Source organism: Podarcis liolepis (genome assembly GCF_965112155.1).
Source record: "Podarcis liolepis genome assembly, chromosome: 16".
Lineage (NCBI taxonomy): Eukaryota > Metazoa > Chordata > Lepidosauria > Squamata > Lacertidae > Podarcis > Podarcis liolepis.
The window spans coordinates 1,769,258-1,795,209 of NC_139567.1; the positions used below are offsets into that span (position 1 = coordinate 1,769,258).

At 41.5% G+C, this 25,952-nt stretch overlaps 1 protein-coding gene across 2 annotated transcripts in view; it reads left to right on the forward strand.

Moving 5' to 3' along the window:
* Window positions 1-25,952, forward strand: part of PIWIL2 (piwi like RNA-mediated gene silencing 2) — a 72,358-nt gene that overhangs the window by 16,540 nt on the left and 29,866 nt on the right. For both annotated transcript variants that reach the window (XM_083480376.1, XM_083480375.1), the window contains exons 5-13: window positions 2,327-2,515; window positions 3,475-3,585; window positions 5,587-5,704; window positions 17,073-17,197; window positions 18,560-18,640; window positions 21,011-21,124; window positions 22,561-22,749; window positions 22,943-23,027; window positions 23,615-23,704. In XM_083480376.1, coding sequence (XP_083336502.1) covers window positions 2,327-2,515; window positions 3,475-3,585; window positions 5,587-5,704; window positions 17,073-17,197; window positions 18,560-18,640; window positions 21,011-21,124; window positions 22,561-22,749; window positions 22,943-23,027; window positions 23,615-23,704 — 1,102 coding nt within the window. The remainder of the gene's footprint in view (window positions 1-2,326; window positions 2,516-3,474; window positions 3,586-5,586; window positions 5,705-17,072; window positions 17,198-18,559; window positions 18,641-21,010; window positions 21,125-22,560; window positions 22,750-22,942; window positions 23,028-23,614; window positions 23,705-25,952) is intronic.

Below are 25,952 nucleotides of genomic sequence, written 5' to 3' on the forward strand. Positions count from 1 at the left end.
TTGTAGATTTCCTAGGGCAGCATCCCTCCGAGATATTAGGGGTATAACAATCCTTAGCCCTCCCTTCCAAGAAATTAATCACATAAGCAACCTTCTCTTGCTCAGATTGAAATTCTTTATCCTTTATCTCAATTATGTAAGAAATTTCTGTCTTGAAAGCCACGTATTCAGAGCTTTCTCCCTTGAAGCTACGCGGACGTACAGTAAATGTTTTACTCACTCTGTTTCCCTGCGTCGCTTGCAACATGGCTCTATGTTCTCCCAGTGCTGCCGATAGTATATCGACTTGACTTTTCAACTGTAAGTTCTGTTGCCATAAGTCCTGTAATGTTAGCTGGAGCCCTGGGGTTTCTCCTTGCCCAACTGGCGCCACAGCTCCCTCCATTTTGGCTTCTCCTTCTTTACTTACAGTGAAGAGGCACAGAGCAGAAGGTATTCTGTCAGGCCTGGTCGTTGTCCTCTTCAGATCACCACACAAACGCTTCTTGTTCTTTTATAAAACTTTTTATTGCGTATTAACAAAACATTCTTATAAACAGTTCTTAACTATTCTTCCTCAGAGTCACTTCTTTCAGATACCTTCTGAGCTCTGCTTCTCCATGACCAGCCACTCTCAAAATGGCGAAGGCGCCTTTCCCTTCGCTTTCCCGCTCTTTTTCCTACCCTCCTGGCTAGAGCTGGCCTGTATCTCCCCTCCTCCGAATCTGAGCTAGAACTGAACCCTGGCCTTTCCTGGGAACAGCCGGTCCCTCCCTCTTGTTCCTCTTGCTCTCTTCTGTTAGATTCACTGCTCTCCTTCCCCCCCTGGCGAATGCTTTCTCCCTCTGAGAAACTGGAAACTTCTAACTCTGACAAAAGGGTATACGATAGCTGCACTCCCCTGCTAGAACCTCCAAACAAGCTGTAATCATATATTGAAACAAAGTTCCATAGTCCTTTTCTAATTGTACATCCATAAGTCCAAGCAGGAAGGGTTCTGATTTCAGTTCAAAGTAAATTTCAAAATTCTCCGTATCTATGTATGTGTATCCAATATTGTTTAGCTTTTTAAGATGTCCACTACAAATGTGTTTCTAAAAGGGATACATGATACCAGAAATGCCACTTGTCCTACCTTGGGCAAAAATGACATGCTTCATTTAGTCAGCCAGTAATTATTCAATGATGATCCATTAGATTTGTATATCTTTCTGGCTCAAGTGAAATGAGCTCAAAGATCTAGGTATCAGTTTTCAAGTAAAAGTTTAAAGCCATTAGTTTCTTTCATTAGTTTCAGTTGAAAGATGCTGTGGATCTGATCAGTCCCTCTTTTATATAGATGTGAAATTTCACAGATTTTATTATGAGAACCATTGATCACAAATCATACTGCTTTTTTGTAAGTTTTTATTCACTTTCATCTTTAAACTGTTTAACATAGTTGCATTGAGATATATATTTACATTAGGGCATATAACTGCAACACTTACATAAAAATAAAAAAGTAAACACTGACATTTCTGAATAAATTAACAAGTTGTGTCGGCACGTATGTGTCATAATTATTCCAGTTATTACAAATATGAAATGATGTATGTATTGTTTAGATTAGTAACCATAAGTAAAAGGTATTATGTATCAATAATAGAATTTATAGGAAGCAGGGAAAGGGGAAAAATTAAGATACAGTGGTATTTTGGTTCCCGTACAGCTTAGTTGTCAAACAAATCATCTCCCGAACGCCGCAAACCCGGGAGTGTTCTGGTTTGCGAACGTTTTTCGGAAGCCAAACGTCCGATGTGGCTTCCATGGTTTCCAGTTGAGTGCAATAAGCTCCTGCAGCCAATTGGTTTTCCTGCAGCCTTGGTTTTCAAACCGTTTCAGGAGTCGAACAGGCTCCCGGAATGGATTAAGTTTGAGAACAAGGTACCACTGTACGTACTTCATGCATGCCAGAAAATCATATTTTTTTCCTGTAGCCTTGGAGGATGCTGCTTTGAGGGACTAATGGGCAGAGTATAACAATTCCAGATTATTGGAGACTCACTATTTCTATTCTACTTCTGTACAGAATGTGTTGTACAATTCCTACCTCATTTGTCCATAGAACAGCTCTGTGTGGTAGCCAGACTGAGTGCGACTTGCCCAAACTGAACTCTGGGTGATGGGAATTGGAACACAAGTCTTGTGCATCTAAACAATGTACTGCACTTCACTGGTGTTGAGTCTGGGGAATTTCCATTGTAAAATATGTTGGGTTCTGAGCTTTATTTAAAGCCATCTCGCATGCTGTTTGAAAGCTGATAAGGAAATCATTGTGCTATGTATTTCTTTTTATTCTCTTAAGTTTATTCAGGGTACCTGGTCTTGTGGAAAGTGAAATTCCTTTTGTTGGTCTTGGAAGAGCAGGTTTGGGACTTGGTAGGGCCTGTGGAGACTCATCTGCTGTAAGTGCAGGAGTTCTGCAGAAAGCACCAGTAGAACCTCCTAGATCAGAGATTTCTTCCGAAGTTTCTAACAAGCTTGTGGAGAAAAAGTAAGTGAAAGCTGAGACTAAAAATCTATGATGGCTGATCCTATCAATAGAATCTTCCTTGTCTACCTCCCCTCCCTCTTTCATCATCAGTCTGCTACTGGGGGCATTCAAAGTTCTTGCTGGAAATGCAGTGTCTAAATGTTTGTCTACAGATGTGTGTCTCTTCAGAAGAAGTGAGTTTTATGCAGAAGATATCAAAGTTTGTTTCTTGTGTTGGCTGCAGAACCTCTTTTATTGTACAGAAGCATGTTCTATCTTCAGTTTAGATTCTGCTAGGTGTTCCAGAAATGTAGTGCTGCATATTCATTTGTCTTAGTGGTTAATTAAATCAGTCAAATAAATAATGAAAATCTGACTTTAAAATTTTAACAATATTACCTGTCTTTCTGGCTTTTAACATTTCAGTTGTTACTACAGTAAGCCCACAATTTATGTGGGGAAAATAAAAATAAAGGGGCAGAAAGTGGGCGATTGTCGGAGAAAAAAGACTTTGGCAGTCCCACCCACCATTGAACCCAGTGTGTTTTGACCATACGTGATTTTGGCTTTAGGCGTGATCCTTGGAACATAACCCCTGCATAAGTTAGGAGTGTACTGTCCTCTGTACAGTTCCTTGAGAGAAAGTTGAACTGAACTTGTGCAATTTACTTCTTAGCTCTTAGGAATGTTTGCTAAGTGGACACTTATTTTATCATATGGGCTGTGTTTATACATTACACGAAACCCTGGTGTGTAGCATGATAAGTGTGAGCGGGAAGCAGTTGCCATGAGCCTTGGACTCATTCACTTCCCCTTCTGCTGTGATGAGGATGTCAGCCGCTTTCCCCTTAAAGTAAGCATACGTTGTCCTCCAAACCAGGGATTTTGCTTTATCACTAGTCAGTTTCAGAACAAGCGAACTGCTCATATCTCTTAAATTAGGCATGTAAATTATTTCAAGTATGCTTTCTTCCTTCTAGAGAACCGCTAATGAAGCAAGGCTCAAAAGGAGTACCTGTTCCCTTGGCTTTAAACCTGATAAAAATCCATTGTCAAAATGAAGCTGTGTATCAATATCATGTGACATTCAGGTAGTAATTTTTCACCATTCATCTGAGCTGTTGAAGGATTGTTGGTTTTATTTGTCTACAGACAAGGTACTTGGAAGTAGCCATAAATCTCTCTCCCCCCCCTCCCCCTCTCCCCCTTCCCCCCCACTTTTTATATGCCTATAATGCCGCTGTTCTCAAAAAGTAGGCCATGTGACATTTATTGATTGGTTCTCAGGATTCTGTTACAATTCTAAACTGGATTTGAATTTTCAAATCTTTCTACTTGTGTTCCTACCCCCATCAACACATGGAAGCTTTAAAAGATGAAAGTGGTTTGTCCGTGAAGGGAGAGTTACGAGCCATGTAAGCTTGTAGTAGAATTTGTGATGCCCCTCTGTCTTAAATTTATGAGTGTGTGACTGTTCTGTAAACTGTAACTGTTAACCAGCATCCCATTCACTTATTTTTTATATGGCAGCAGGTTTTTGTTGCAAATGCTGTTGCTATTCATCCAAAGTTGTGAGTGAGGAGCAGATTAACCCCCCTTCACACCATGTGAAAGATGAAACTAGAGGTGTAAAAATTCAGGAAATTTCAAAGCTATAGGACTGTGTTTGTGTTTCCCATGGGCTTCTGGAGGATGTGGGATGAGGAACAGAAGTTTTGGGATAAATGGAAATAAATGTGATACTTAGCAAACCTGTATATATTCTGCTGCTTAACGACATAATGTGTAACTTAGTTAGTATATAAAAATATACTATTGGAGACATGAAATATACAGAGCAATTCTATGCATGTTTACCGTATTTTTCGCTCTATAGGATGCAGCGGATACAAGACGCACCTAGTTTTTAGAGAAAAATTTTTTATTCCCCCCTCCCCCAGCACCAAAGAGCAGTGGACAGGCCCGGGTTTTGCCCCCAGCCCCAAAGAGCAAAGAAGCCAAGACAGCGAGCGGGATCCATCCCGCTGGCTGTCTTGGCTTCTGCCATAGCCGCGCAACCTCTCCAGCGCGGCTAAAGAAGCGTGGCTAAAGAAGCCAAGGCAGCGAGCGTGATCCATCCCGCTCTGGAGAGGCTGTGGAAGGCTAAAGAGGAAGCCAAGACAGCCAGCGAGATGGATCCCGCTGGCTGTCTTGGCTTCTTTAGCCTTGCGCAGCCTCTCCCGGCTGGAGAGGCTGCACGCGGCTATGGCAATTCCGCCACCTCTCGCAAAAGCCCACAGGAGCCGTGCACCCTTTAAGGAGGGCACGGCTCCTGCGGGCTTTTCTACGAGGAGGGAGAAGGGACTGACTGGCGAAGCTTGTGTGCGGCTCTTGGTGGCTTTTCCTGCCTGCCTCCCCCTTGCATTTGCTCCATAGGACGCACAGACACCCCCCCTAGTTTTTAGGATGGAAAAAGTGTGTCCTATGGAGCGAAAAATACGGTACTTGGAAGTGAGGCTCTGCTTAGTGATGCTTACTCCCAGGTTAGCATGTTTAGAATTGCAGACTGAAAAGTAGAAACCAGCTTAAGTTATACTAGGGTGAGGGTTTTTCCACTGACTCATTAATCAGCATCTTTCCCACCCTTATTTGCCTTATGTTTAACCCCCCCCCCCCCAAATGAATATACTGACTGGAGAATATACGGCATTTAAACTGAACTATTCCTTCTGTAACAGAATATTTTTGAAATCAAATCAAACACTGTCTTTGAACAGAAGTGTATAAATAAATTACTGATCTGAAGAATTCACTAGACAGCATAACAGTAAAGATTGTTGCTCTGCTTGTGGAATAGAATTGTGTCTGTCATCTCAGTGACATTGGGTAGTTTTCCCCCCAGTACATGATTTATTAAACTTTACTGGACTCTTTTCTACTTACTTTCATGTGTTCAGATGTTCTTCAGACTTGATTGATCATTCTGTGAGTTCTGGTTTTTGAATGTCTTGGCCAGGAGGAATGGAAATACAAATGCCTCTCCCTAGTGAGGAAATTTTGTGAGCTCCATATACTGTGACTCCTCGTTTCTCTTCTACATGCTTGTCTTCCAGCCCCAGTGTAGAATGTAAGAGTATCCGTTTTGGGATGTTGAAGGAGCATAAATCAGTGACGGGAGAGGTTACAGCATTTGATGGCTCTATTCTCTACTTGCCTATAAAGTTGCCTGAGGTAAGGCCTGATACAGGAGCCAAAGATGTTTTATGTTCTGATGTACCACCACCTACATTTCCATTTTCCCTCTTGTGGGTTTTTCTGTGTGGGACAATAGTCAATAAAAATCCTCTTCCTTTAGGATATAGAAGCTGCCATATGATGCAGAAATGAGAAAACGTATGACCAGTGTTAAGCTTAAGGTGCAGTGTGTTTCCATGAGAGTTATAATGAAAAGCTGTTGGGGGGAGTACTTGGAGTACTTGAGTGTATGCTAGGGATGTAGCTCACAGGTAAAACATACAGAAAGGATTTTGTATAAATCGTCTCCGGAACAGGGGACTGTCTGGCACTTTTTCTTTTCTTTTCTTTTTAATGATATTTATTAAAGTTTCAGAAAAGGTTACAAAAATAAGAAAAAGAAAAAAAAGAAAAAAGAAAGTACAAAATACAGAAAAATAAAAACAGTTAAATACAAATCAATCTTTCCATGTCTTGTCTTTCATTTACTTGTTTCCCTGACCTCCTCACACCTCCCTTTTTCGTATTCCGGTTCAGTTAGTTAATTCAGCAAATCCTTTCCCTCTTTGCTTTTATCTTAATCCTTTATCTTAATATATTATAACTTTAGATTCTCACCTGTTAACAATCCATTTTTACATACTCCTTTGTAACATTGCTGCTAAAACCACTTAACTTCATTCCGACATCATTCTAACATTCATACAATTTACAATACTTTTGCAAATAGTCTTTAAATTTCTTCCAATCTTCTTCCACCGACTCTTCTCCCTGGTCTCGGATTCTGCCAGTCATTTCCGCCAGTTCCATATAGTACATCACCTTCATCTGCCATTCTTCCAGGGTGGGTAGATCTTGTGTCTTCCAATACTTTGCAATAAGTATTCTTGCTGCTGTTGTAGCATACATAAAGAAAGTTCTATCCTTCTTTGGCCCCGATTGGCCAACCATGCCCAGGAGAAAGGCCTCTGGTTTCTTCAGAAAGGTATATTTAAATACCTTTTTCATTTCATTATAGATCATCTCCCAGAAAGCCTTAATCCTTGGGCACGTCCACCAAAGGTGAAAGAATGCACCTTCAGTTTCTTTACATTTCCAACATTTATTATCGGGCAAATGATAGATTTTTGCAAGCTTGACTGGTGTCATGTACCACCTGTATATCATTTTCATAATATTCTCTCTTAAGGCATTACATGCCATGAACTTCATACCTGTGGTCCATAACTGTTCCCAGTCAGCCATCATAATGTTATGTCCAACATCTTGTGCCCATTTAATCATAGCAGATTTCACCGTTTCATCCTGAGTATTCCATTTCAACAGCAAGTTATACATCTTTGACAGAGTCTTAGTTTTGGGATCTAACAGTTCTGTTTCCAATTTTGATTTTTCCACCTGGAAACCAATTTTCTTATCCAAATTGTATGCCTCCATTATTTGATAATAATGAAGCCAATCTCGCACTTTGTTTTTTAGTTTTTCAAAGCTCTGCAATTTCAATTTGTCTCCTCTTGTTCCAGAATTTCCCAATATTTCGGCCATTTGGCCTCCATATTGAGCTTTTTCTGAGCCTTCGCTTCCATCGGTGACAACCACCTTGGAGTTTTATTTTCAAGTAGATCCTTTTATCTTGTCCAGACATTAAACAATGCTTTCCTGACAATGTGGTTTTTAAATGCTTTATGTGCTTTAACCTTATCATACCACAAATATGCATGCCACCCAAATACATTGTTGAAACCTTCTAGATCCAAAATGTCTGTGTTTTCAAGAAGCAGCCATTCTCTCAGCCAGCAGAATGTGGCTGATTCATAGTAAAGTTTAAGGTCTGGCAGGGCAAATCCACCTCTTTCTTTAGCATCTGTTAATATCTTAAATTTTATACGGGGCTTCTTGCCCTGCCAGACAAATCTAGAAATATCTCTCTGCCACTTCTTGAAACAGTCCATTTTGTCCAAAATTTGCAATGTTTGAAACAAAAACATTCTTGGCAATACATTCATTTTTATCGCAGCGATACGGCCTAGCAATGAAAGCTTCAAATTTGACCATATTTCTAAATCTTTTTTCACTTCCGTCCAGCATTTTTCGTAGTTATCTTTAAATAAATTCACATTCTTAGCTGTCATATTAACCCCCAGGTATTTCACTTTCTTAGCCAATGTTAAACCTGTCTCCTTCTGAAACCTCTCTCTTTCAATCACTGTTAGATTTTTCTCTAAAACCTTGGTTTTTTACTTATTCAGCTTAAATCCTGCGACCTGACCAAATTCTTTAATCAGTTCCAATACTCTTTTAGTACTAGATTCTGGCTCCTGTAATGTCAATACTAAGTCATCTGCAAATGCTTTCAATTTGTACTGTTTGGCTCCGACTTGTATACCCTTAACCAATTGGTCCTTTCTAATTATATTTAAGAGGACCTCCAGGACCGATATAAAAAGCAATGGGGAAATTGGGCAACCTTGTCGTGTCCCTTTCTCTATCTTAAATTCTTCCGTCACCACATTGTTAACAATTAGTTTGGCCTTGGCACTTTTTCTTTTTAGAGCACCTTCTGCATCTTTCAAACCATCTATCAGTTTAGAGGTGAATGGTGAAGTTTCCATTTACTACTTGAACTAAAATACATGCAGTGAAACTAAAATACACTTAAGGACTAGACCATTTTTCCAAAATAAAGCAAGGCTAGATTTTTTACTTGGTATGATTGCCATCTTGAGTAATGATCATCCAATTTTTATATATATTTTTTTGAAAATAATATTTATTACTTTTCCAACAATTTAAACACTACAAAAAAACCAAATACAATACAAAAACACTACATAACACTAACACATTAAACTAACAAAACCAAACAAAAACAGTTTAAAACACATCAAAAAATTTCAGTATCTTATCTTTCATTCACTTATTTCAACAACCTCCTCACACCTCCCTTTTTGTATTCCACTTCTATTAATTGTTTCAGCAATTCCTTTCCATCTTCCTCTGTTTTCTATCCTATAATTATCTTAACACATTCTAACCTTATTTTTTCCTTTAATATTCTATTAATCTATACTTAATTCCTTATAACATTTCTACTAAAGCCATATAACTTCATTCCAACATTCTTCTAACATTCATTAATTTTACAGTATTTCTGTAAATAGTCTTTAAACTTTTTCCAGTCTTCTTCCACCGACTCTTCTCCCTGGTCTCGGATTCTGCCAGTCATTTCCGCCAGTTCCATATAGTCCATCAACTTCATCTGCCATTCTTCCCGGGTGGGTAAATCTTGTGTCTTCTAATACTTTGCGATGAGTATTCTTGTTGCTGTTGTTGCATACATAAAAAAAGTTCTATCCTTCTTTAACACCAATTGGCCGACCATGCCCAGGAGAAAGTCCTCTGGTTTCTTCAGGAAGGTATATTTGAATACCTTTTTCATTTCGTTATAAATCATCTCCCAGAATGTCTTAATCCTTGGGCATGTCCACCAAAGGTGAAATAATGTACCTTCAGTCTTATTACATTTCCAACATCTATTGTCGGGCAAATGGTAAATTTTTTTAAGCTTGACTGGTGTCATGTACCACCTATAAATCATTTTCATTAAATTTTCTCTTAGGGCATTACATGCTGTGAATTTCTTTTCTTTTTTTAATTAATATTTATTAGTAATTTTCAGAATTATAAGAAGAAGAAAACATTAAAAAGCAACAGTGTAATAGACAAGAAAAAAAGGAAAAAACACAAAAACCAATACAACAATACAGCAAAAAGATAAAAAGAAAAAAGAAAACAACACAAATCCCAGATTACATATCTAAAACTTCCATTTGCTTGTTTCATTGACTTCCTCACACCTCCCTTTTTGTATTCTAGTTTAATTAGTTATTTCAGCAAATTCTTTCCATCTTTCTCAATTTTTGTTCAAAAATTTATCCTAACCTAATTTAATCTAATAATTAACTCAACCAATCCTTTCCATCTTTCCCCATATTCTATTATTCACATTACCTTAATTAATTTAACCTTATCTTACCCTAAAACACCTTAAAGCTTAAATCCTAGTTATCAAATATACATTACTCCTGATATCATTTCTGCTAAAGTTATATAGTTTCATTCCAACATTTTCCCTAGTGTTCATTAATTTTTAGCCAATTCCCCAAATAGAAAATTTTCTTTATAAATTTTCTTCCAATCTTCACCCAACGTCCCTTCTTCCTGGTCTCGGATCGTGTCAGTCCTTACTGCCCATTCCATCTAGTCCATCAACCTGGAAGCCTTATGTCCGAGGCCCTTAAGTCTCTTCCATGTCCCTTCTGCAATTCTTCTTCTTCTTGTTTATACTTGCCCTTTTCCTTGTCTTTTGTTGGTCTCTTTCTTAGTTTCTTTCCTTTCTCATTGAGGGGTAGGCCTCTGGGCGATTCCAAGCCAAAATTGTCTCCATCTCCCTTCATCAAACCCGCCCATTCCCCACAGTCCCACTCCCCACAATCCTCAATATAGTCCAAAAAGTATTTAAAAGCATATTCCAAGGTCTCTCCAACGTTGGGAACCTCCTCAATTCCAGACGCCCCCTGGCCCACTCCAACTTCAACCTTCAATGACAACGGCTCATACTCCTGTAGGGCCCCGGGACTCTCCATTTGTATTATTTGGGGTGCAACCGCATCCTCCTCCATTATCTTCTGCATTTGCCCAGTCAGTACAGATTGATGAGTTGGTCCCTGGATAATTTCTGTATCAATATTCCCTATTTGCCCACAGTTATTAACTGCAACAGTCAAATCCATTTTCTCATTCATCAAGTCCATCTTCTCATGCATCTGTTCCAGCAGGGCACTTGTCTTGCATAAGGCAAGCACCCATTCTTTCCAACTCATCTTTAGTCAAGGTCAGAAAAGCCTGTTCCCACGGTCTTAATCTCACATCTGTTGAGCCCTCAAATGTACTGCAGCAACAATTTGACAAGCTCCCTCTAGAGGAGGCAATTTCTATTTGTATCCATTTTTTTTAGGCAAGTCCAACAAAGGAAAATTACTTTCGTTTTTCAGATATTTTTCAGATATTTTGTTTCTTTAAAATGCAAAAGGCAACATTGGAATCGGCTTGTTTCTCTTCTTTAGCTATCTATCAAAATATTCCATTGACAGTCAGTGAACCTCTCCAACAATTTCTGTCTCTGACACCCCGTTCCCAGGTTAGAGACGGTGGAAACTTATCCTTCTTCACTCCCTCTCCTGCTAAGGTTGAACAAAGTTCCCCCCCTTTTCTCCTGCTTCCAAGGAGGTTTCAGTAATTCTACATGAAGGAAATTTAGACTTTTTTGACAGCTTTCCAGGCTTTAGCTTACAAAGTTTTTGCTTTAGTCTATATACAAAAAGCGGAAGGCAGACTTCCTGTTTTGAACCTTCCTGCTTCGTTACCAAATTAAGAAATTTCTTGATCCAATTTTCCGTTTCTACTCATGGGTACTTGTTTTAAATCCAATTGTCCACAGGAAAAAGTCAGCGCTCTCCGGCAATGGCTGTGCGGCTTCACTCCGTGAAAGTAGCAGTCAGTTCGCAGCACCGCGCTTCTCACCCCACTTCGCTCCGGAGTCCCTAAATGGGATTCCCTGCAAGTACGGGGGCGCTCCTGGTGCCCTGCCGAACCCCACGTTCCCAGGCTTCCTCCACCTGTGATTTCTAGCGGGTCCCCACCTTCGCCGCGACGGGAAGACCCAGTTTCCACGGAGCCCGTTCCTCCGAACGGAGGAACTCCGCCATTCACCGATGGCGCTGACCCGGAAGTCCGACATGCTGTGAATTTCATGCCTGTGGTCCATAACTGTTCCCAGTCAGCCCTCATTATGTTATGTCCAACATCTTGTGCCCATTTAGTCATAGCTGATTTCACCATTTCATCCTGAGTGTTCCATTTCAACAGCAAGTTATACATTCTTGACAAATTCTTGATTTTTGGGTCTAACAATTGTTAGACCGATTTTTATATTTTTAGTTGCCATCTTCAGCATTAAACCTATCAAGATTTTTTAATGTCAGATATTTTGTACTCAATACTTAAAGTACCTTATTGGCCCCAAAATAAGCCACACTCCCCCCCCATTCTGACAGTGAAAAGTTAAAGTGTGGCTTATATTTGTGACCTTTCCTTTCCCCTGATGCCTTCAGGGAGGCTTGGGAGTGGCTGGTAGGTTGTGAGCCGCGCTCCCAGGCTGCTCTGCAACACCGTGCAGCCCGCCTGCCACTCCCAACAGCACAGCTCCCCCGCAGAGTAGCCCAGGAGCTGCCGGGGGGGAGGGCAAAAGGGAAGGCCATCGGCAAAAGGCAAGAGCAGCCCAGTAGCATGGGGCAATGGCTCACACCCCACCCGCTGCTCCAACACCTCCCCTGAGCTGCCAGAAATAAGGGGTAAGGGAGGGGAGGCCACTGGCAAAGTGGCATAGAAGGAGTGCAGGGGAATGTCTTTTTTTCTTTTCCCCCCTCGAATTTTGCAGGTGTGGCTTATATTTGGGCTAGTACAGTACTACCTCTCCCATATGAACCAATCCATACCCTGCAATCGCAATGTATGTCCCTTCTTTGTGTGTGGCCTCCTTGGGAGGTTTGGAGGGCAGCAACACAAGAATAGGCCAGTTTTAGTGGTGGCTCCTCGCTTGTGACATGCTCTCTCCAGGTAGACTTATGTGGCCCCATCATTACATGCTTTAAGCACTAGGGGAAAATAACTTCCTTTTAGTCAGGCTAAAGTGCGCTGCTTTCCCCGGAGTGCTTTTAAACGTGGGCGGCTGGGAAGGAATCCCTTGGACCCCCGCTGGACTTCAAAAGAGCTTCGGGAAGTCCAGCGGGGGGCCAAGGGATTCCCTCCCAGCCGCCCGCATTTAAAAGCACTCTGGGCAAAGCAGCGAAGTGCGCTGCTTTCCCGAGCGCTTCTAAATGCGCTGCGCTTCCCCGCTGTCCCAGAGATTTCCCTATGGGCTTTCGTCTTGCGAAGCAAGCCCATAGGGAAATTCGTTTTGCGAAGCGCCTCCAAAACGGAAAACCCTTTCGTCTAGCGGGTTTTCCGTCTTGCGAGGCGTTCGTCTTGCGGGGTACCACTGTAGTTTAAAGAAGAGTAACATTGTGATTCCACTGTTTCCTTTCGCATTTTAAAGGAACAAATATTGACAAAATATCCAAAAAGAAACTGTGTTGCTATTGTCCTTAAAAGAAAGAACAACCAGAAGTTTTCCCTCTAGAGCGGGACTGTGAAACTGTAACAAGTTCTAGGGAGCTTACAGCTGCCACAGATTACGACCGTGGGAAAGGACTTGTGACCTTGTAGGACAATCTTTTCAGAAGCACTGTCGGGTGCTTTCTGTAAAATAAATGCCCTATTGGATCAGTTAAGTCAGAAGACGGATTTGATGACTAATGCGGCCAGAACATTTGAACAGGTAGTGGGAAACTATTTGGAGCCCACCCAGGAACTTAAACAGGAGTGTGTCCTGACAGAGCAGATGAGAGAAGAGGATGTTGCAGAATCTCGGGCGCCAGAGATGGAGGGACTTTTGGCCCAGCAGGAAAATAAGCTTTTGGATTTGACAAATGAACTTGGAAAAAAACAGATTTGGAAAGACAAAGTTTGGATTGATTTGGAAATGGGGGGTTGGACTGACCCCCCTATGCAGGGATGTTTGGACTTTCTGAGTCTGGCAATGGGCCGTCAGAGGTTTGGAGTTGTTGGGGCTTCCAATTTTGGAGGGAATTTGAAAAAATACCACATGGAGTTTAGTCTGGACTATGGGAAAGGGGCTGATTTGTTGAAAAGGGTCAAAAACACTACCAAGCTGGAGTTCCCACGAGTGAAAGGAAAATATGAAGAAGAGCCACGGAAGGGACATGGAAGAGATTTGAAGGCCTTGGGTATAAGGTTAATGTGCCAGGTTAATGTGCCAGACTAATGGGATAAAAAGGACTGACAATCCCGGGACCGGGGGGAGGGGACACTGGAAGAAGATTGGATTGTTTTTATTTCTTTTTTCTATCATTAGGAATGTTTTATAAAATTGATGAACGTTGGAGAAATGTTGAAATGAAATTACTTAGCTCTTGTAAAAATGTTTAAAGAATTAGGTAAAAAGGTAATGGTTATGAGAAGTTGGTAATAAGATTTAAGTCTTAAGCTTTAAGGTTTTTTATAAGATAAGATGAAAATAGAGTAAGGTAATGTAATGACAGAATATTATGAATTATTGAAAGGATTTGCTGTGATAATTATTAATTAAGATACAAGAGGTGGGAGGAGGAGGAGGTCATGGAAAGAAGGTAATGAAAGTGGAGAATTTGAAAAGGATGGTTTTATTTTTTATTTTTCTGTTTTTGTCTTTTTTCCTTGTAATTAAAAAATCTTTTTTTCAATAAATATCATTAAAAAAACACAAAAAGAGGTTTCAGACCCCCTCCTCATCTGGAGGCAGCACCTTCCTTCCTCCACCCCCCCCTATTTAGATCCCTAAATTTACCTACCTCCCCCCTCCCGCCAGAAGATTAAAAAATGCCCCTTTCCAGGAGGAGGAGGAGCAAGAGGTGCTCCCCACCCCGAAAGAGCCCCCTCTCCTAATCAAGCCCCCTCCCTCCCTGTCCTCTCCCCTTCCCTCCTCCCCTCGGGGATTATCTCATCCCTCCTTCGCCTCCTTCCCCGATGCAGCTCTGAGGGGGCGGAGTCCAAGGGAGGGGGGAGGAGGAGGAAATGGGGGGGGAGAAGAAGAAGAAACCGGGGGAGGGAGAAGTGGAGGCAGCGCCTGCGGAGGAGGCCGGTCTCCGCGCTGCGCCACAGCAGCAGCAGCAACAGCAGCAGCCGCCTTCCCGCTCGCCTTCCCTCCTCACCTGTCAGCGCCAGTCCCAGGCGCCGCCGCCTCCTCCTCTGTCCCCTCCTTCCACTCAGCGCCCCCAGAGGCTTCGCCCGCCCCTGCTGCCTTCCCCTCAGGCCCGCCGCGTGCGGGACAGCAGCCGCCTCAGCCTCCTCCTTCTCCCGTCCTCCTTGTGGCGGCGGCGTCTTCCCCTCAGGCAACAACATGGAGTCGGGAAGGAGAGCCTCGCGCCGGGCGGGGGGGGGGTTGCACTGTGCGCGCCCACCCAACCCGTTCCTGCCTGCCTGAGCGGTAAACAACGGGGCGTGGCATGCAGGCAACTCTCCGCAAGCCGCGGGAGCCCAGCGCCGCACTGACCCCTCTCGCTCTCCAGGCTTCAGCGAAAGCCTGCATTCGCCCCATAGGATGCAAACACATTTCCCCTTCATTTTTGGAGGGGAAAAATTGCGTCCTATGGGGTGAAAAATACGGTAAAGAAAATGTTTAAAATCCCATTCACTAAAAGACCCAAGGCATTTTTATTAGGACTCATGACATCAGAAATCAAGAATGAAATTAGACCATTATTCATGTATTCAACAACTGCAGCAAGGATTCTAATAGCAAGAAATTGGAAAAGTGATACCATCCCTTCAAAGATTGAATGGCTAGCCAAATTAATAGAGTATTTACAGCTAGCAAGGAGAACTGGGACAGTGAGAGGAACCTCAACACAAGATGTTAATAAGGAATGGATAATAATTAAGGAATATCTCAAAGGATACTGTGATAATAAATGTTTCCTGGCAGATATGGAATGAGTCTTGTGATATAAGGAAGTGTTAGAAAAAGTTTAAACTAAGATATAGAAAAATATGAATAAGAAACTTGTAAAATATTTGAATGCAAAATAGTACAGTGGGTTTAGTTGGAAGTTTCTTTTACTATTTTTTATTCTATATGTAAGTTCTTTTCTTTTTTCTTGTAGAATGTTTGTACTGTATGTTTTGTGTGTATTTGAAGATATTTTCTCGTTTAATAAAGTTTATTAAAACAAAACATGGTTTTGCATATTGGCATGCAGCAGGATGAAGCCAGTAGCTTTGAAAAGTGGCATGATAACAGGGATGAAGATTCAACATTTTAAAGGGATTTAGCATCTTCCACAATTGGGTCAAACTTTACTTGTAGAGCATTGTAATAGGACCAGGCCTCATTGAACACCCAAGATTTAGTGAATTTGAGGTAGCATATAGAACATGCTGGGGCAAATGTAAAAATAGCAAAAAAAGCAAAATGTCATGTATCATGAATTGTAGATATTACTTTGGAGATGGCAGATGTGCAGTGTTTGCTGATCATAATTTTAGAAGTAGCAAAATGTATTCATATGTTGGCAGTAATAGTATTATGTCCAATTTTATAATTGTTATCAAATCTTTACTCCTGTTATGTACTGGTACCTTAGCAGTGTTTGGATAAGCCAGATAAAGGCTTGCAGGTAACATGTGTCTAATGGGAAAAGGCTTGTAGTTCAATGGCAGAGCAGCTGTTCTGCATGCAAAAGGTCCTGGGATTTATCTCTGGAATCTCCAGGTAGGGCTGGGAGAGAGCCCTGTCTGAAACCCTGGTGAGCTGCTGCCAGTCACTACCAGATACTGAGGTAGATGGGACCAATGGTCTGACTCATTATAAGACAGTTTTCTGTGCAACTTTGTGCAACTGGTATATGTGAGACACTGCATGCTTTCTGAGTGGGCTTTCAAAGATTTTGGGAATTTTGTAGGTAACTTTGCAATAACAAACAGGCTATTTTTGCTGGAAAATGATCATTTTTTAAAGAAGGCAGTGAAATTAGGTAGAAGGAAATTTGGCTGTGTACATTTTCAGGTGCAGTGTTTTTTTTTTAAAAAAAAGCAAACTTCAGTTTGCCACTGGCTACTCAGATGTTGGCAGCAAGTTTTTTTTTTTCTGGAGGCTTTTCGGGATTTTGAATCTGAAAATAATAAAAGGTACACTCCAGATTTACTTGTGATATGTCCCTAAATGTACGAGAGGGAATGACCTGATTTAGCTTCTTACTTCTGGATTTTGTAAAAGTATTGCATTAGAGACACTAACGTACCATGCTGCCCTCTGCACAGTCCATGCAGACATTGGGAAGACAGTGCAAAAGATGAAGCAAAGTAATGTGTGTCTTCAAAAGACGGTTACATTGGGACATCATTTTAAATGGCAGTTAGTTTAATATGTCTGCCTTTACTTTGCATTCATTTACAACAGCATGGAAATGAGCTGTTTGGAAGAGCAAAGCAAGAGAAGGGCTGTGGTTGAGACGTAACTTAAGATTGCCACATCATACATCTTTTGCTGAAAGTACTTTTTAATAAGCAATTTGGAAGCGTTGAAAACTGTCATTTGGATATTTTCTTTAAAGCTTTTGAAGATCTTCTAGCAGACAAGATACAAAGTCATGACTTAGTGATCTCATCTGTATATATGATCTCATCAATATATTTATTTCTTATGTAGGATGTAAATCTGAAGTGTCAGAGAAGAACAGATGGTGTGGAGGTTAGTGTGACAATTCAGATGACCAAAATTCTGGAGCCCAGTTCAGATCTGTGCATACCATTTTACAACGTTGTTTTCAGGAGGTAAGTGGCTTTTTAAGCTAGGAATTCTCATCATTCTTTCAGTCCTTGAATTGAATGTGATGCAAAGGTAATGTTATGTACGGGTAATTGTTATGGTAGTTGACTGGTATCCATACATGAATTGGAAATCCATCTGCCTCAGGAGACAATGGAAGATTGTACCTTCAGAGGTGAAGCCAAACTGTTGGAAGACTTACAGGGCCTGCTGTGGCTGTAGAGACCAATACTGTAGCAGCTTGTCAAGGGAGGGAGGGACATCCAGCTCTTGCAAGACGGAGTCTGGACGCTATCAACTGTTGTGTCTGTCACCATGTTTTCCCATGAGTAGTGGTATCTGATCAGTGAGACAAAATGATCTCTCCCACCAGCATAGGCAACCTGCAGCACTGGTAACTTACGCCAATCAAGTTGAGCATATATAACTATTAACTACTGCTGCCTGCATAATATAGCCTGGTCTTAAATGACAGATTGCATTTCCCATGGGGAAGGGTACCCTGGTGGGGGACACATCATGCTCCTTCTGGGGTAGTTTGTCCACCTTTGGTCCCCACCTTGTACTTTGCTCTCACCTGTGGCTCCTATAAGTTATCAGCATGTAACCGCAGCCACACTCCAGGAAGTGGCTTCGACTGACTGGCTAAACCAAGTGAGGGTAGCCAATAGGTCTCAAACCCTCAGTGAGTTAGGGATTTCCCCTGCATGCGAAGACAGACTCTGGCGGATAGAGTGGACGAGACCAATAGTGGGTTCAATGGTTAAGAAGATGGTTTCTGCATGTACTGTAGAGGGAGGTGGCAGGCAGATCAGGCTCGTCAATCTGGGAAGGTAACCCATCTAGGACAGCCTTCCTCAATTTCGGCCCTCCAGATGTTTTGAGACTACAATTCCCATCATCCCTGACTATTGGTTCTGCTAGCTAGGGATCATGGGAGTTGTGGGCCAAAATCATCTGGAGGGCCAAGGTTGAGGAAGCCTGCATCTAGGAGAAGGAAAAACTGCCTTGCAGGACATCTTCAGGAGAATCTGGAACGGAGTCCCTAAGATTGTTGGATGTCACCTTGTGCGCCTCCTTCCAGCAACTCCTGCAGCCAAGCTGGTGCCAAACGTCTTGCTCTGCTTTCCTTTGGACCCCATCATCAAGGCCGAGAGGCGGGTCTTGTTGTCTGGGCAGCCCAGGACCTCCAGACACACTGCCCAAGCTTCTGTTCCAGGAGGTCACTTAGATGCTGCTAATGCAGTGATTTGACTTCACCTCTGGAGGTGCATTCCATTGTCTTCCACGACAAATGGATGCCAACAACAACAACAACCTTTTCTATATAATTTTTTGCAATTTACTACTTTGGCTTTCCATTTTAGGGTGATGAGAATTTTAGATATGAAACTTGTTGGGAGGAATTTCTTTGACCCTACCAGTGCTACTGTGCTGCAGCAGTATAGGTTGGTATACTTAAGTGTTTTTCCTGTTTTTTACCTGGGCACCCTATCATTTGTAGTAGCCATAGGAGAATTATTATTATTGTTTGAACTAAACTTTTATCTTGCCTTCCTCCAGCTACTGTACATATTGTAATCCTTAGGGATAAAAGATCTCCCTTGTTTTACTATAAGGGAGGAAGGTATCCTCAGATGGTTTTCTCTTGTTTGGCAAGGCCGTTCAAATCAGACTTGAAGTGCCTTCGTTTTATGGGAGAGAACCTCCTCCCAGTTCAAGTCATGCCTCACTCCAAGGGACAGGGGGTTGGTAGAGCTTTGCAGAACTCTTCAGTTTGCCTGGCAGCCTTGGCTACACAGCCACAGTGCTAATTCTTCTTCATCTAAGTTGGAGATTTACTAGTCAGGTCTTGGAGAACATGAAAGGCCTTACTCCACTGGTGTAGACATAAGTGAGTATCTTAGGTGTATGGAAGCATTGGTTAAGTCCTGTTTTTCCTGTGCATTAACTTTGCTCAGGAACTTTAGTCTTACATGCTAAAGCATAATTGTTTATTACTATTATTTACTCAGCTTATATGCCACCCTTTATTAACACATTTTACAGAGCATCGGTAATAAAGACATAATAAAAAACATAATTATAAAATAATAATAACAGTCTCTCTCTCCCCCCCCCCATCTTTAACAGGCCACAGATCATTTAATGGTTAAAGGCCTGGGTAAGGAGGACTGTTTTTGCTTGGTGCCTAAAGACATGTAATGATAGCGCCAGGTGAGCTTCTCTGGGGAAGAGCATTCCACAGGTGGGGAGCCAGGACAGATCAGGCCCACTCTCCTGCTGCCTCCTTCCGAACCTCTCTGGAAGGAGGTACATAGAGAAGGGCATCAGATGGCAAGCTCAGGGTCTGGCCCGGTTTGTATGGGGAGAGGCAGTTCTTAAGGCCCTGAGGTCTTGAGCTGTGTAAGGATTTATAGGTCAACACCAGCACCTTGAATTGGGACCGGAAACTAATTGGCAGCCAGTGCAGTGCTGCAGCCCCTTCTACTGTTTTTACAAGGTTTTTTAGCCACACGTTTGCAGAAATGTTTACAAGCAAAAAGTACATTTATGGTGGAATGTCCTTTGGCCTTATTCGGGACAGTATTGTTAAAGAGATGGTGAAGATTATTGGACAAAATATTGTCGAAACCTCAAAGGTTGTTTCTTTTCAGTGGCATTGACATGGGTATCCAGTGCAGCTCTAAGTAACCATCCCATCAGCACAAGGATTTATACTTAAACAATGAGATGTTCCTCTCTTTCTTCCCTGCTATGCTCCCTAAATCTGTTTTGGGGTCCTCCTCAACCCTCAGGAGCAGATTTGGGAAAGTGCATGTGGAAATGAGTGGGAAATGTCCCATTGTAGAGTCATAAATCCTTGCATTGATAGGATAGTTACTTAGCACTGCTTTGGATACAAGACTATTTTTATGCATGTGTGTTTGTGTCAGACCCCTCTAATCACTGCCTCATTGGCAGCCCCCCCCCATGGAACGCCCTCCCATCAGATGTCAAGGAGATAAACAACTACATAACTTTTAGAAGATATCTCAAGGCAGCCCTGTATCAGGAAGGGTTTTTTTTTAATGTTTGATGATTTATTATGTTTTTATATGTGCTTGAAGCCACCCAGAGTGGCTGGGGGATAATAGTAATAATAATAATCATCATCATCATCATCCTTGGATCCAGTAAGTGTTAAAAGCTGTTCAAGCATTCTGATTCTGGGAAATAGCCATGCTAAATTCCTGGTGTGGTGATGGGGGATTAAGGGGCTCAGTTTGAGACAACAAATGGGTGAGGCCTTCTCCCTCAACAGAAAAAGCCAGAATTGAGAGCAGAGCTTGCAGTGATGTGACCTAGAGCAAGCTAGAGAGAGAGCGCGTGCAACGTTAGATTTCTGTTTGAATCCAAGGCTACAGCTATGGGAAAAACAAGACTCAATTGTGAATCCCTCAGTTGCAGGATCAGGTTGTATATCTACAAGTAAATCATATATCATAAAGATACCAGTGTCTTCACTGTGCCTCATTTCCTAAAGAAAACATGGTAAGTGCCTGGAACTACTGGAATCTCGCACCGCTAGAAGATTGTGGTGGCGTGCAACGCCAAATATTGCACTATTGCTAGCAAATATCTGCAAAAGTAGTAACTATTAAGTCTAAAATGTCATGTATGTTACTGGCTGACATTGGATTTTTGACAACGCATTCTGCTTACTACCTCGGTCTTGTATACTTTTAGTGCATTTCTAATACAAGTGCTGATGTCATAGCTGGAACTGAACTTTACAAATAAGCGTCCTGTTTTGTGTAAAACTTATTTCCCTAAAGGTTGCAGATATGGCCTGGCTATGCAGCCAGTATCCGGAGAACAGACGGGGGACTATTCCTGTTGGCTGATGTTGTACACAAGGTTATTCGGAATGATTCTGTCCTGGATTTCATGTGAGTTAGAACTCTGAATGACATTTTGAATATTGGGAAGCATTGCATGAAATTGGGCTACTCAGTATCTCAAAGCGAAGCAGTCAAAATATTCCTGAAATAAGTCCATGAGAGAAACTCTCAATGTGTATACTTGCACTGGTTTGGTTCCAATGGAACTACGACAATGAGATAACCGGATTTCAGTCTCTGTTTCATGAATCTTCTTCTGGTCAGCCCAAAAAGGGACTCTAAATTATATATAATATGCTTATAAGAACCTCATTCAATATAAGCCTCATACAATGACAACAATTCTTAACATAATAAAAACTCAATGCATTACACTTGTATACAGTGGTACCTTGCAAGTCGAATGCCTCGCAAGACGAAAAACGCGCAAGACGAAAGAGTTTTCCGTTTTTCGAGTCGTTCCACAAGACAAATTTCCCTACGGGCTTGCTTCGCAAGACGAAACGTCTTGCGAGTTCTTACGAGTTTGTTTCCTTTTTCTTAAAGCCGCTAAGCCATTAATAGCCGCTAATAGCCGCTAAGCCGCTAATAACCGTGCTTCGCAAGACGAAAAAACCGCAAGACAAAGAGACACGCGGAACGGATTAATTTTGTCTTGCGAGGCACCACTGTACATATGTTAGTGTTATGGATTGTAATCTGCCAACCAGTAGTGTAAGGTGAGATGTCGGATGCAGCTGCCAGGAGCTGGATTCTAGACCTACTATGCTGCTTTTTCACCTACATGCATATATACATACATGAATAGGCTCTCCTCCAATCAAGAATTCCATTTCAGATGTCACACCAAACAGTCCTACTCTATCTGTGAGATAACGTATGTGTGAGATTATGTATCTGCAACAAACCTCTTTGGAGAGGTTGATTATTACAAATGTGTAAGAACATCATAGTATGAATATGCTTTGCTACTATAAGGAACTGGTTTCAGTCACGTCTGTAAAATATATAAAGTTCTCATCTAATAATTATACTTGTCTATAGCAGTTTCAAGTTTTCAGAGAATTTCACATGTGTTATCCAGTTGTAAACCTTACAATACTGTAAGGTAAATCATCGTTATGGTCTCATAATGCACTTGGGGGGATTCGGAAAGAACACAGTAGCTTGCTGAAGGCCACCTCACAGGTTTGTGATAGAAGTGAGACTCAAGCTCAGTACAGTAGGCTCACAACTTGTGCACATTCAGCTTTACATGTGTGGCACAAACAATTTTTTAATGGAAAGGGTCTGGGATTCCAGGGAAAATAACTTTGGCAGTCCCACTCCATTGAACCCAATGCATTTTGGCTATATGCAGTTTTGGCTTTAGGTGCAATCCCCGGAACATAACCTTTATGTAAGTTGCGGGCTTACCATACTTCAGCTGCAGTTCTTCACCAGCTCCAGATATGTCAGCTCAAAGTGCATTCCTTTTCCCAAAGGCATGCAATTTACCTACAGAGTCGAGAGAACTTCCAAGATGAATGTACAAAACAGCTAATTGGCAACATTATAATTACCCGTTACAACAACAACACTTACCGTATTGATGACATTGACTGGAACAAGACACCAAAGGACAGTTTTACCATGTCTGATGGAAAGGAGATCACCTTCATAGACTATTACAGGTAAGAGGTGCTGCTTAAACACTTGAAGTGTTAGCAGGAAACGACAAACATCTGTTGTCTTCATTTTACATGATTCGTGTTCCTTTCCTCTGGCTTAATGACAATTATTTTTAGTTTGTTATTTTTGTAACTTACATTTGGTAGCTACAAATGAACCTATTGCTCTTTAATCTGCATAATATTCCTCTTCCAGTAAAAACTATGGAATAACCATCAGGGAAGTCGACCAGCCACTTCTGATTCACAGACCCAATGAAAGAAAGAATCCTTCAGGGAAGGTGAGTTGTTGACCTTGCACTAATGGCAGTTCAAGTGCCAATGTCATGGGACAACAAAGTTTTCTATCTGCAGTTCTCAGAAGTAGGTCATGTGATAACTAGCTTATACAGGGAAGGACTTTCAGTAGTTTGAGAGGTGTTTAGACTCCGCTCAGGTTGTCAAAGGGAAGTAAACCCAACCCTTACTAACATATTACCTGGTTGTTACTATACCATTTCTGATAATGCTTGTCATTTGTAACCTAAATCAAATTCTCCCCTGAGCCATTAAATTTAACTGTTGCTTTGGGAGCTATCAAATTCTTTGAGAATTAAAATAGGGAAATAGTGATTTAGCTCTGTATGTATAAGATACCTAATCTGCCATTCACCATAAAGCCCAGGGCAGTTATACCAGTTTAATCATACAATTAAAAAGAGGTAAAACTGATTATACATTTTTAAAAAGAAATCAATTTCAACAGAAAGCAACACAGTATGTTAAACCTATCCTGTAACCAGCAGCCTTATCTTCACAACTTTACAATCTGACTGGGTTTTGGCCCTGCATGCTGTACTAATATTCATTGTCTCTAATTATCCTGCAGCTGCAAAAGGGTGAAATCCTCCTGCTGCCAGAGGTCACCTTCCTGACTGGAATTCCTGAGAAAATGAAGAAAGACTTCAGAGTCATGAAGGTGGTTTGAGATTATTTGCTGCAATTGAATAGAATTGAATTTTTTTGCAAGTCTCCAATTTCTTACTTCAAAAAGCTTACCCAGAAACCAAGTTTTAGGGCATAATCTGATATTTTGTTCAGTGTCCCAAAGCATAGTGTTCAGAGCTCTTCTATTCTGCATTAGCAGAAGCCAGAGTTCTGTGTGCCTACTTTTTCATTTGATGATGGATAGAGATTGGACTCTAGCAAGATCATAGAATCATAGAGTTGGAAGAGACCACAAGGGCCATTGAGTCCAACCCCCTGCCAAGCAGGAAACACCATCAGAGCACTCCTGACATATGGTTGTCAAGCCTCTGCTTAAAGGCCTCCAAAGTAGGAGACTCCACCACACTCCTTGGCAGCAAATTCCACTGTCGAACAGCTCTTACTGTCAGGAAGTTCTTCCTAATGTTTAGGTGGAATCTTCTTTCTTGTAGTTTGGATCCATTGCTCCGTGTCCGCTTCTCTGGAGCAGCAGAAAACAACCTTTCTCCCTCCTCTATGTGAGATCCTTTTCTATATTTGAACATGGCTATCATATCACCCCTTAACCTCCTCTTCTCCAGGCTAAACATGCCCAGCTCCCTTAGCCGTTCCTCATAAGGCATCGTTTCCAGGCCTTTGACCATTTTGGTTGCCCTCCTCTGGACACGTTCCAGTTTGTCAGTGTCCTTCTTGAATTGTGGTGCCCAGAACTGGACACAGTACTCCAGGTGAGGTCTGACCAGAGCAGAATACAGTGGCACTATTACTTGATCTAGATGCTATACTCCTATTGATGCAGCCCAGAAGATGGCAGGAGGTTGGGCATTTGATGACCAGAATTTTTGGCTTGGCTAACAGAGCCAAAACAATTGTAGATCACTTTGCTAAGTTAACCAATTGGTGGTGGTTATTTTCTCTGCAGATACATTATTTGATTATTTTTATTTATTTAACAAAATTTATATAACACTTGATTGTAATAAAACCTCTAAGTCAGAGCTTTCCAAACTTTTTTTGTTGGTGACACACTTTTTAGACACGCATTATTTCACAACACAGTAATTCAGTTTTACGAGCAAGCCAGAGGTTTAACTAACCCCTTTCTAGCCCCGGGACGAACATGGGGAGCGTTCGAACGACACATCTACACACTGCAACTGACACACTAACGTGTTGCAACAAACAGTTTGGAAAGCTCTGCTCCTTTTATTTTATTTTTTATTTTGACAAAGTAATAATAATAAATAAAATGTAAATAAAAATGCGCACCCAACCGCTGAGACCATTCCATTGTAACTATCCAGCCTCCCAAAATTTCAACACCTCTTGCGATGGTTTGACCCCTTTCCATTTTAACAGTGCAAATTATACAAATACCTTCCATATTTCCTCAAAATAATTTCTCCTGCATATTCCCCGTCTTACCTTAATAGCACATGTTAATTTATCATTAATGGCTATATCCCACACCTCTTTATACCATTCTTCCATTTTCTATTCTGCTTGCCCCTTCTATTTCCTAGCTATAATAAATCGTGCAGCTGTCAATAAATTTGTGAGCATGCCATTCATAGCCTGTGAACCTTCCACCCCATTGTAAATTTATAATAATGCTACCTCTGGACTTTTGGTCAGCTTTAAAAGCTCTGCTTTAAGTGGTTTGAAACTACCCATCTTGGTGTCACAATAGTTTATGACATGGTCAGCCATGGTATTCTTAAGGGGTGTCTCACTAAGATAAATTGCAACTGAGCGCTGTACTTATATGGCTCTCACCAGTCATTCCTGAAAGGGAGGTATTTGGAGGTGGTGCTACTCATCCATGTTACTAGTGTACTTCCACAATAATATATTAAAACTTGACTTTCAACTGATCCTAGCGAGATGATGGAGCCCATGAATCTGATGGAATGGGATTAGGTGGGGTGAATAAACTTAATTTACAAGATAGAATTATTGATTGAATGTGGGAGCAAGTTTACAAGGGAAGTAGATGTATATGGGCTGCTACAGTTGGGGTTGCACCTTTAAACTTCAGTTTGTCAGCTTGAGTGCAGTTCTGAATAAAGCACTGCTTTTGGGTGCCTCTTGGCAGCAATGGCCAAGAGTGCATTTTACCACTTGTTCTTTTGGCTCAGCTATGCCCTTTTTGTGGAGAAAGCAGACATGGTCATGTTGGTGGCCTGGAGGCTGCATGCAGACCTCATTTTACATGCCCCGCCCCCAAAGCTGCCTCTTTC